The sequence below is a fragment of the Arvicanthis niloticus genome, chromosome 4, assembly GCF_011762505.2.
Source record: "Arvicanthis niloticus isolate mArvNil1 chromosome 4, mArvNil1.pat.X, whole genome shotgun sequence".
Taxonomy (NCBI): domain Eukaryota; kingdom Metazoa; phylum Chordata; class Mammalia; order Rodentia; family Muridae; genus Arvicanthis; species Arvicanthis niloticus.
In genome coordinates, this window is record NC_047661.1 from 104,330,053 (window position 1) to 104,342,536 (window position 12,484).

General features: G+C 41.4%; 1 protein-coding gene and 1 non-coding gene across 11 annotated transcripts in view; one reads left to right on the top strand and one right to left on the bottom strand.

The window, feature by feature from the left end:
* Window positions 1-12,484, bottom strand: part of Ank2 (ankyrin 2) — a 214,650-nt gene that overhangs the window by 75,622 nt on the left and 126,544 nt on the right. For all 10 annotated transcript variants that reach the window (XM_076933230.1, XM_076933231.1, XM_076933228.1 and 7 more), the window contains 4 exons: window positions 12,097-12,195; window positions 10,382-10,579; window positions 3,947-4,045; window positions 2,668-2,766 (listed from right to left, as the gene is read on the bottom strand). In XM_076933230.1, coding sequence (XP_076789345.1) covers window positions 2,668-2,766; window positions 3,947-4,045; window positions 10,382-10,579; window positions 12,097-12,195 — 495 coding nt within the window. The remainder of the gene's footprint in view (window positions 1-2,667; window positions 2,767-3,946; window positions 4,046-10,381; window positions 10,580-12,096; window positions 12,196-12,484) is intronic.
* Window positions 5,418-5,550, top strand: LOC117708004 (small nucleolar RNA SNORA17). Its single transcript, XR_004606740.1, has one exon. It is a non-coding gene; the product is annotated as a small nucleolar RNA SNORA17 (small nucleolar RNA).

A 12,484-nucleotide genomic window follows, 5' to 3' on the forward strand; every position in this document is an offset into this window, starting at 1 on the left:
GAGGTGCTGTCTAGCTGAAAGCTGCTGAGGGTCACACAGGCTGCTGTTAGTTATAACAGTCCAAATACCCTGTAGAAGATCTACAACAGTGAAAGAGAATCAAATATCATGCTCAACTCGGGAGAGGGCTTCAGTTATAAAAGCCTGCATGTGTAAACTTTAGAATAGAAAACTTCATTGGAATCCCATTGCTCTGCCCCAGTAAAATGTGTCTTTAAAAACTAGAATATTGAGCTGGGTGTGATGGCACCATTGAGCTGGGTATGATTAATCCCAGCACTCAGGAGGCAGAGACAGGCAGATCTCCTGTCAGATCCAGGTCAGCCTGGTTTACAGAAAAACCCTGTCTCCGAATCAAAAACAAAAACAAAAACAAAAATGAATTTTGACAGTGTGATTGAAACTTTTATGGAGATGAAAGACCCTGACTTAGAAGGAATTGCTGTTAGGATTCGTATGAACCAGTCTTGCAGACACATGTAATAGTTGAGTGATGGCACAAGTTAGTTATGTATTCATATTAACTCAGAAATTTCACTAGAATTCTTGATGGTTGGATAGGAGCCACTTCCTGGGCATTCCATCTGTGGCAGATACTGGACCTTATCTTCATCATCACACTGAAATGACTTGTAGGGCTTGACATGTAAAAGGTATTTTGTAAATAGCAGTTGACTAAATGAATGGTGAGCAAATGATTCAGAAATAAATATTTCTCTCCCCATCTCAGAGATGGTGAAACTGAAAATAATCAAGTTAACCGATTTCTCCACAATCACTGAAGGTTCAGATCCTATGTGGAGGATAATGGAAACCAGAGGCTACTTGGCAATTCCCAGAAAAAAAAAATATTTGTATCAGAGCCCATTGTGTTAAGGTGTAACTTGTAAGTGGTCCATTTGTATACATTATGTTTAAAATAATATGCACATATATGTGCACATTTCATCCAGTGTCAGAGCCAACTCATGGCCAACATGCATATTTGGTCATTTTAACAATATGAAGTATCTGATTATATTGGTGAGTGTCGTAAGATCCCATGTATATAGTCACAGTGGCTTTTCTGTGTGTGGGAATATAATCATGTGTGAGTGTCTTTCTATCCAGGTGTTGGAAACTCTGTCTCATTAGAAGTTTGATTCCGGCTATTGATCCCTACAATAAAGTAACCCCAAATCCCTGAGAATACAGTTCATTTACAGAGCCTCGTAGTACCCAATAGTCATTACAGAGACCCTGCTCTGAGATCAGACAATCCATGGACATTTGAGAAAGACAAAATAGTGATATTTCCTAAGAATTCTTCCTGTCTATTTTATGTATAATATTCTATAAAATGAATTTAACATACTTCATTATAACCCAAGTTAGTTCAGTTACCAAGCATTTACCAATCATGTACTACATACTAAAGAACATTCTATATGCTAAACTAATATATATTAGTATACTGTAAAGATAGATTACCTACAACTACATAAATAGTGCTAAATAGAATTAGTTATGGCAAAATAACAGTCTGGCCCCACAGTAGACCATATATGGAGTCCTCAGTGGCCACGGTGATCTGGTAAACGATCCCTGGGTGTGATTTAATCTAACCTTTACCTGAAGCTGTGGTGAGTGAGAGTATATACTAGAAGTTTGAGCAGGTCTATAATTTTACACGAACATTGGCTAGACATTTATGTGCCTCTCCAACGCATCAGCACACCGGCCTCAGACCTAGTTCTACTAAGGATGAGCAAAGCTTCCAATACCTTACACTTCTGTTCTCTCACTTATAATACAGAAGTGGCTTAAGTTCCATCCTTCAAGAAGGACCAGATAAATTTTCCATGAAGATATGAGCAGCCAGTAAGAATTACAGGAAAGTGCTAGCAAACTGTGTCGTTTCCTCACTTCCCATCTTAGTATCTTTGCAGTGTGTCTGATAAAGGAGCTTGCCATTTTGCACTGCAGTTTAAACCCCTTTCACAAGTTAATTCCCTGTAAGTCCAGTCTGTTTCAATCTAATATGACAGGGTTTCATTATAATTCTAAGCAAATAGTGATTTCATTTTTAAAAGTTTACATTTCTCAATTTTCATGCCAAGTTTTACAAGCAGTTGAGGATGAAAGGCAGTACATATGTTTGCATTTGAAAAGCAATTAAACAATTCTTTGGTAACTATGGTAACACATAAAACATCAGGAAGAAAATATAATTCCTTCTGCAAAGGTATCCTGGAAACTTTATTAACAGATTGACTATTGAGGCATTCACCAATCTACTCCACTGATATATATGACCCCAAAGGTCACAGTAAATATTATATAGTTCACCTAAAAGAAAAAATATCTGAAATGTTAAAATGAGATTTTTTTCTCTTCATCAAATGTCTGTTTGATGCAGATCTAAATCCACAGAAGCCCAAACAATACAATACATCTAATTATTAAAGTCATCTCAGTGAGCAAATGCTCACTAAAACTCTGTAAACCTTTAGTAGTACCAGCAGTGTCTCATTGCATGGTACATTAGTACATTTTAACCTGCTGTGGCTGTGTGTACGAGCTGGCTCAACAAAAATGGTGTTAGGAACTAAAGTCTGAGGAGCTATATGTAAACACCCACGGTAGAACAGGTTGATTGTCAAGAAGGAAACTGAATATATATTTTACCTTGGTTTTCGCATTGACATTTGCTCCCTGTTTCAGAAGAAAGTTGACCATTTTCACATTTCCGTAGTGACAGGCCACGATTAAAGGTGTGTAACCAAGCTGTGAATGACAAACCCCCAAAGTGTAAGTATTATACTTCTAGTAATTAGTAACTATAGGGTAAGGTTTTAGTTATTGTACCATGGTATCCTTTGAGTGCAAATATAGGGTGTGCAGTCCCTAACCACACAGAACTTTACATCAGCAAGGGAGATCAGACACCTGAGTGACTTAACTTAGCTAGAACTGAGAACAGTAGGCTATTTCAGTGGGAGGAAGAAGAGTCCTGTAGAACAGGTACTCAGAGATGGCAAAGGATGGTGGGAAGAATGTAAGAGGTTAAGATGGAAAGATGTACGACAATATCTTCTGGACATGACACACCCATGGCACTCATAAACTTACTCAGCTATGTTATCTGCCTAAGACTTGTGTGAAATTGGGGCCATCAATATTTCATCCTGAATGAGAGAGGAGACCCATGAGGTCCCATCTCTTCCAGAGGGACTATCAGCAATTAACTCTTGTTTGGGGGACAGTGTCACTGTCTTCAGTAGTGTAGCTATAGAGAAAGTGCCCTTGCTCCATGGAGTAACTTTCCACAGATGTTCATACAAGGAAGTCTGATTAAACTCAGTGGTTCAAGCACAAAGAAGGCAAGAAAGGGGGAGGAGGCAGGTTGAGAAGAAGGGTGCCGGTGGGAGAGGGAGGGAAAGAGAGAAGTGAAGATGACTACAATTCATTATATTATATATACAAATATATAATATATCTTGTACACAAATATAGATAAAATATTATATATAAGTATAAATATACACGTATAAATAAATATATAATATTAAAATGTATATATATATATATATATATATATATATATATATATATACAAATAAGTGACACTAAAACAATTAAAAAAGAATGGATAAGTAAACAACAGCATAGAGAGGACCAATCCACCTCAAGACCAAGGGCACAAAGCAGAGCAAGGACAGGCAGGCCAAACCAGTGAGGTGTATGTACCAATTAAAGTCAACATTCGAGGTGGGCAGCACCCTGCAGAACTGGAACTTAAGACGGGTCCTGGGGCTACTTCCACCTGACTAATATCAGACCCAGGGAATCATGAAAAGGCTTATACTTTAGAATGAACTTTTAAGAAGAGGGACCTTGGGCCTAAGCTGACCAAGAATCAGCCAAACCAGAACGTGTGGCAACGCTGCCATGAGATCTGCTGTACCTTTGTGTAGGCATCCCGATCAGCCCCATGTTTGGTGAGAATGTCGGCAACATTCACTTTGTCTTCTTGGGCTGCAAGGTGTAAGGATGTGAGTCCACTCTGTAGCAGGAATGGAAGCAAAGGAACCCATCAGAGCGGGAAACAGGCGGTCACCTACAGCATCCTGTCTGGAAAGGAGCTAGGAAGCATATGGCCCGTCTCCAGACATCTTATCTCAGATTTTAGACAAATGGGCGGAGTAAATATGAGTTTTCAGCCAAGACCTATTCTCTGCAGCAAATCACATTTTCTGTACTTGGTATTTATGATTTGAGTCCTTAAAAATAATTCAGCTAAGGAGATTGCAAACAGCATTCATTGCAAGCCTACCCACAACTCCTCACGAATCTTCTTCTTTACTTAAATAATGGACCAATAATATTGCTGAAACTTTATAACCTCAGTTATAATCAATATTTTCATCAACAAAGTGTCATACTAATGTTAAAAATATATTGAGTTACTGGAAGCAAGTTCAAAATATTTTACTCTGGAGGGAAGGAGCTGTCTTCAAGATGGTGGGTTTTTTTCTTTTTATTTTTTTTTTTTTTTTTTTGTAAAGTAACCCTATCATTTATATAACAACCTAAAATGTGGCAATTTTTTATATAAACAGATTTATTCTTTGAGTATTCATTAATCAATGTGTTGATTTGCATATATGGATAAAGTACAGTCAAGAATTAATTGAGAAACATCAAGGACTAAAGAGGGAGAAACAGCTTATCCAGCTGACGCCACATCCTGGCAGCCTCACTTCCCACACAAACAAAACCGATGCTAAGGGCATCAGATACATTTGTAGCAGGTAAATTTTGAGTACTTTTTATACTAGGAAGAACTCATGGGACATGGACACAGCTATGAGCTAAGTTCCTGCCTCTATTGTCCATAGCCTAGCTTAGAGTACACCCAAGCTATGTGTTCCGCTCCTCAAACCAGCATGCCGGTATCCTGTGTAATTTACCCATTTTTTAGTAATTTTAGTGGGTACTGGTGATTGGCTGTAGGACCTCAGGCATACCCCACAAATGCTTCACTATCGGGTTACAACCTCAGCTCCCTGTCTACCTTTTATTATAAAACAAGCTCTCACTAAGGGACCCAGGCTAGTAGTCATGGACTTAACAGCTCAGGCAGGTTTTGAGTTTATGAGTCTTCTGCTTTAGTCTCTTAGTAGCTGGGAATACAAGGCTGTGCCATCAAACATTGCTAACCATGTCGGACCTGTAAACTGAGGTAGTTACCTTGCCCAAGGTCAGTTGGCATCCTGGTTAATTGGCCTGCCCCATTGACCATTGCTGGAAGGCGCATTCTCCCCACTAGCATTGAGGCTGAGGGACCTGAGCATGGCCTTCAGACCCCACAGCTGCCCGCATGGTGCTATTCCGAGAAGTTAACAGACACTCTAATCACTGAAAACATGGGATCACCTGCCGCCTATAGGCTTTGCAGGTGTAGCTGCTGTGTCATATGTAGGGCGGTAGGTGGCAGAGAGGAGAGAGGCTATGTCTATGCTCAGTATTCTGACGTTTGAACATCTGAATGATTAGTAGCTTGACATTCCCTGAAAAAAAGAGAGCCTGAAAGAACTACCAGTCTGGCACCTTGGAACTGGGACAGGGAGCTAGCCTGAGACAACTGCCTGTCTGGTGACAGGAAGGGCCAGAAGGGTTCCCAGAACAGGGAGCAATTTAAAGGCTAGAAGAACCCCACCTGGGACCACAGCCCCCAGACGGGAGTGATAATGAGACAGACAACCCTCACAAGGGGTCACTTAGGCAAGCCGGGGGAGGAGCAAGCCCAAGACAACCAGCAGACCAGTGCTATGGGACCTGGAAAGGGAGCTAGACTGAAATGGTCACCAGTCTGGTGCTGTGCAGACCTAAGGGAGTGGGCATGCCCAAGATGACACTTTGCCCACTGCCATAATGCACAAACAGGGCACAGCACATCTGAGTGCAAGCCCAGACATACAGAGAACCAGGGCACCACTAAGAGAAACAAGGAAGTGGTGGAGAAATGGGATAGAAAGAGAATCAGATGGATGTGGGCACAATAGGCAGAACTGGAGACTCGAGGGTAGTGAGGAAGAGCCTGTGGTGAGTAGCCCGTGATCCCACCTGGGACCAGGGTGGGCTCCTAGCCTGTGCTACTATCAGAGTCCATGGCTCCGGAGAAGCAGGGATTTGTTACCATTGTCTGAGGACTGTACAAGCTGGTCCCACCCTGCACCTGGGCAGAGCTGGTCCTGGGGACATAACAGGAGAGTTGGCCCTGCCCCTGGCCAGCTGCTTTACTGAGGGAGTGTCCCCCCACCCCCAGACACACACATTGCTGGAGTAGCAGATGAGCAGCCCCAAGAATAGCATCATGGGAGAGCTGGGCCTACCTCTTGTCTCCCATGTGGTAGTGTGGATGAGGGAGAGATACCTTTGTCCCCTCTCAGCCATAACCTCCTGCAGCAGGCAGTAGACCTGGCCCTGGAGTCATGAGAACAGGAGTGTTGTCCCTGTCCCTCACCTGCTGCAGCACTCAGGAGAGCAGGCCCTGTACTTTACCTGGGCAGCACAGTGGAGCCGGCCCTAGATATGAGGGTTGCAGGTGAGCCAGCCCCAAGGGTGAAAGAGGGAGAGAGTCAGCAGACTAACCAGCTCAGATACTTCTCAGACCAGATACAGGACTTTGAGTTAGCCCACCCCAGCATCTACCCCATCCATGAACTGCTGGAGTGCACAAAGAGGCCAGTCCTACAGATCCAAAACTACAGGATCTCCATGACACAGGGCAACACCAGGATATCCTAGAAGAGTCCCAGTGAGGTTCCAGTGTAGACAGAGTAGCAGAAGCCAGAGGCCTTGTACCAGATGAACAAGTCACTTCAATGAACATTTGCATGCAAAAAAGTATGGACAAAAGGGTGTACTCTGGACACGCTGTGTACGCTATGGATTCCACAATGAAATTTTCTTTTTCTACAGGGGGTAGATGGGTCAGAAGTGTAGAAGGTGGATATGAAGAGGGGGGAGATGAGTGGGATTGGGGGTACATGATGTGAAATTCACAAAGAACCAGTAAAAACTTAAAACAAATTTAACAAAGAAAAGATGGGTGTCCCATGCAGATGGAACATTCTACAACTCCACAGGGGGCTTTCATTTTAGGGGCAGGAGCTTGTCAACCCTTGAGCAGGTTAGCTCGACTTCAAGTTTCATAAAACATCAGCCTGAAAAACAAATCTTGTTTGCATGAAAAGTCTGTCACTTACAATTTTTTAATCCTACAGCATAAAAGAATCTTAATATTAAGACAAAGCAGAAGATACTTAAGAATCTGAATATTAGTATAAAAGAGAAATTTTTTCTCCTCAAGTTGATTTTTTTTTTCTTGTGGTTTCTTGAGGCAGAGTGTCCCGATGTAGCCCGAACTTGACCTCAAAGTCAGGAACCTCCAAAATGAAATAATTGTCTTCGTTGCTGAGTGCGCGAGTCAAAAAGCTCCTTAAATATTTGCTATCTGGCTGCTTAAATTCTTTGAAAGCAAGTAATATATTAACAGGACACAACTGTTTGTAAGTGACAGAATATATGAAAAAGGAGAGCAAAGTGAATTCACTATTCACTCTCTGTATTTTGAAAGTTAAAAATTATAAGCATCAGAAGCATCGTGCGATCAGTTTCACACACTGTCCAGAATGTTTCCTCTTTGAGGTGTTGAACAGAGGTGACCAGGAGTCACCCTAAACAATACAAGCTATTTACATTGATTGATCATCTGAACTCAATGATAAGACCTTATCACTGAAGACACTTCCTACTTCAGGCACAGGACAGTGAAAAATCAAGTTTCTCCTGTCCAGGAAGCCTCCTCCTCGTTAATTAGTTTTCTTGGTACCAAAAGGTGATTTGCAGGCTGCTGGGGGTCGGGGAGGTCATCAGCAATCTCACCTGTCAATCATCAGTGATGACCGGCCTGCCTTGATATGCCCACTCGTGTGAGGGTAGCACAGTTGCTACAAGGGACACGGCCTGCTTTGCGAATGGATTTAAGGCTCATTCCACAGGATAAAACATATGTGTTTGGTACTGAGAATCTGGCTCAAATTAAACCCGGTGGCTTGGTGGGGTTAGGTCACAGGCCCCAGGAGTGAATCTACTACTATTATTTTACTAAACGGACACAACATCAATTGTCTGCCTCTACTATTAGTGCAGCCTTCTGGCCTCACCAGAGAAGTTTCTTCGAGCAGTTGACAGTAGTTGGCAGAGAAACATAAAACTGATGAAAGTGCAGGAAATGAGTGTCTGTGGATTGCTCAGCCACAAACAGGACGTTGATATCACCCTATCTCCAACACCGACAAAAAGATTGTAAGAGCCAGAGGCTGGACAGGACCAGAGCAAGACAATGTCTTCCTCAAAGCAGTTGTGGTTGCTAGCACAACCCCCACACAAAGACACAGCTAGTCAATATGCTACCACAGAAGTGGAGAGGGGCTCATGGTCCCCCAACTGAGGAGATATGGACAGTTTATAAGTTCTGTGGATAGGTTTCCTTCTTTGTGTCTGACCACTGGTCGATCAACTGCCACAGTGGGTGGCTCCACACCCGTGAGTAAGAGGCCAGCACAAACTGAAATCTATGTTTTTTTTGTTTTTTTTTTTTTTTTTTTGTTTGTTTTTAACAGATGCAAGATTAAGAGGGGTAGGAAGAAGGGGGATTAGGTGGGGGAGGGGAGTGAAGAACAAATATCGCCAAAATACATTGTCTGATATTCTCAAAAAATTAATAAAATATTATATAGAAAATGGATTTTAATTCACTCAAAGTGGTCTTAATGTTTAAATAGGTTTCTCCTGATTATTTTTCAAATGAATATTTTTTTGGCAGATAATAAACAGTTGTGTGCCCCTCTCCTTTGTAAACAGATGTTAAATAAAGATTTTTTTAATCTTAGTGTCAGGATTTCCTCATCTGGGCAGATGATCACCCCAATGGCGGGATTCAAATATGATTCAGGCTTTCTAGATGATATTAGCTTTCATTGTTAGGTCTTATGTTTATTCTCCTTAAAATGCAAGTCTGGGAAAACTATACCAGTTTCATGCTGTGATTTAAACATGTCTGTCAAATTTTCAAGGCAAAACTAGATCTTCAAATGCATCATATATTGGTACTGCTTTAAGTTGGGGTCTCTGGGTGGACTTAGAATTCTGAATGTTGGCAAGGGTGGAGCTCCCATCCTCCATCTGTGATGTTCTCCTCTGTATCATTATGTAACAAGAAAACAGTCACCAGACTCCGAAGACGAAATGATGTCATTCTGTTGGACTTTTCAGCCTTCAGATCCATAAACCCATCCAAACTTTTATTCTCTAAAAAAGGACCCAATCTCAAGTATTTTGTCATAGCAACAGACTAAAGTATGATACTTCAAGGATCTAAGAAGACTAGGTAAAAAGGACTTTGGAGACAACAATGAAGGATGCATCGAGACACTTCTGAGTGATAAAGACAAGGACTAGAGCTAGGTACACTGGGGACAATCTACCTGTGTCACTTTTTGTCTTACCCAATCACATGCCACAAAAAGTGCCAAGAGAGTCAAATAGTCAGTTAACGAGTACAGATCGTAATTTTCAGTTTCTGGGCGGCTGACTCCCAGTTGATATATGTAAGTAAGTCTGTAGTACTTGTTTGGATGAATTTATCCTTATATCCTTGACAATTAATATGGCCATATAAAAAGGCTATTCACTGGAAAGAAACATTACTGTGGGGCTTTCTCTAAAAAAGGGGTTCTTACCAGAGTCACCGCCTAAGATAGGCGGAAGGTGGCTTAAAAACCTGTATCTCATTAAGTTCTTGAGCCATGACTCAGAGTCACCTGTTGAAGCCATTCTTTCCTTTGTCTCTGGTCCTTCCTCCCCAGCCATTTTCTTACTGCAATTTGCAATCACGACCAGAAGAAACTAGAGCACTGTGCGACTGCTGGAAATGCAGTGATCTTAACTCCTGGGCAGTATGGGCTAGCCTCCCGTGATGCACACACCACAAGGGGACACTGAGAAAGCAGGACTGCACAGAAAGATACCTGAACTGGATTGAGAAGAAAAGTAAAGACCCACACTGCAGGGCTATGGGTAGCAAACATGGGAGCAATCAGAGGCATCCCCTGGTTTTCTAGTTCTCACATGCTTGCCTTGTTATCTTGGGGCTTTTAACACAGCTACGTTTCCTTTGCATACTTGCACAAATGACGATTCAAACACACACACACACACACACACACACACACACACACACACACACACTTTGTTTGAAATAATCTTTGCTTGGTTTCTATTGGAATTTATGTAGTGGACCAGATTGAAGCCAGAGTCTCCAAGAGAATACCTTGGTTGACATGTGGATATTGGCTCCCTTTTCCAGAAGCAAGGTGACCATGTCTGTGTGCCCCTCTTGTGAGGCCAGATGCAGTGGAGTGACGCCTTGCTTCGTCACAGTGTTCGTCTCAGCTCCATAGTTCAGTAGCGTGGAAGCTATCTGCATCTGATTCTTCTTGGCAGCAATGTGTAAAGGTGTGTAGCCATTCTACAACAGAAACAAAAAAAGATAAATAGGACACACACAGACACACGCGATACACATACACACACATCACACAACACATAAATACATGCATGCACACACATCACACACACAAAGAACATTTATGTACACCCACATCACACACAGAGAGAACACTTAGTGCTCAAATATTTACCTCAAATGGAAATAATGAAGTATAATCAGCCAGAGAAGATAAATGTTAGTTGACTGCTAATGTAGGTGCTTAGATATAACATGTTTCTATCTAATCATCCCCAAAGCTTTGCAACCAAGGACAAAGGACCACCTGCTATACCCTAGAACAGATAAAGATGTAAAAGCACCAAATCTGAAAGCCTCTTCATAACCAGATTCTCTCCCAAACACTAAAGGAAGTACAGCAGACACGTCTTCTACATGATAGTCCTTTAGTACCCGGTGGTCAGTTGCTTCTGTCTAGAAACTTCTCTAGATGCTTCTCTCATCCAGGCTAAGTATCCCAGGCCTTCAAGTGTTCTGTCCCTTTGGTCCTTTCTAGTCTCCTCTCCCTGAAGGATAACCTGTTCTGCACTGACTATGATCTATCCGTAATGCTCCTGGATTGTACAGTTTCTCACCACTGAATTCTATGTCAGATATTATTTTAACCACACAGAAACAAATTGAGTAGCCTCTATGGTATTATTAGGATACTTTTCTCCAAATGGTTCTAACTGGAGTGTTCTTTCCACTCCTCAAGCAAATGCTATTTAAGTCCTAGAATAAGCCAGGCTCTGTGACGGGTAAAGGGACACAATGTGAGTAAGATTTGCAGTGTTAGGAATCTAATGTGATATGGCTATTTCCCAATCATGATAAAAAAAAAAAAAAGTCTAACATGTAATTTGAAAATTTTTTTTCAAACAAGTGACTGAAAGATGTGACAGTTGTGCATATTTTCAACATTAAAAGTGTATGTGCAAACAGCATAAACTGAGAGGATAGTAAGTAATCTGTTGCTAGGTAACCAGGCTTGGTAGGAACTGTGCTGACAGACACACAACACAAAGGTATTAGTAGTCTACAGACCCACTTAAAACTCTTCACAATGAAGTTGACGGAGATAAACATTTAAAAGACAAAGAAACAAGAGACTCTTTAGAAGATTAGAGTAAAAAGTTGATGTTAGAAGAAATGAGGGTATGAAAGGTTATGTTTTATAGGCAAGAAGGAGAAACCTATAATGCCTTTGTCAGGTTATATGTCTCAGTATCTGAAACACTGACAGCTAGTAATAAGATTAATCTCCACAAACTAATATGCACTCCCTATTGATAACTGCTGGCTCTAACAACTGCAATAAATAAATAAATAAAATAAAAGGTTTTAGACAGAGCAATAGGTAGAAACAGTTTTGTTTTTTAAGTTACCAATAGCAAAAGTTATTATCACTGTTTCATGCCAGTTATTTAAAAGCAAGGCCCATGTATACTCGGATTATAGATACATGGCACCCAGAAATCCTAGGCTCTGGTCCTCACCTTGGCAGTGGCATGAGGGGAAGCACCCTTCTCCAGCAGCAACAGCGCCACCTTCTGGTTGTCATAATGAGCAGCAACATGGAGCGGGGTAAGGCCATTCTGTAAAGGTGGTATTTGAATCTCAGCATTAATACATTAGCGTTAGCCGCTCTGAAGCTACCAGGATGCATGGGCGGTGCTATCTATTAATTACATGTTAATTATTTAATATGGTCAATGGGAAGGAAGATAATTTTCATATTAGAAACATAACTAAAATTGAGAATGTTTGCGCTGAAAATTAGCAAAGGGCAGCTTTCTGCTCACAACAAGCAAAAGTCCAAATTTCTATGTACACCACAGGATTCTTAGAGAAGCTGTGGGCCCCTCAGGATAAGGCCCAGCAATA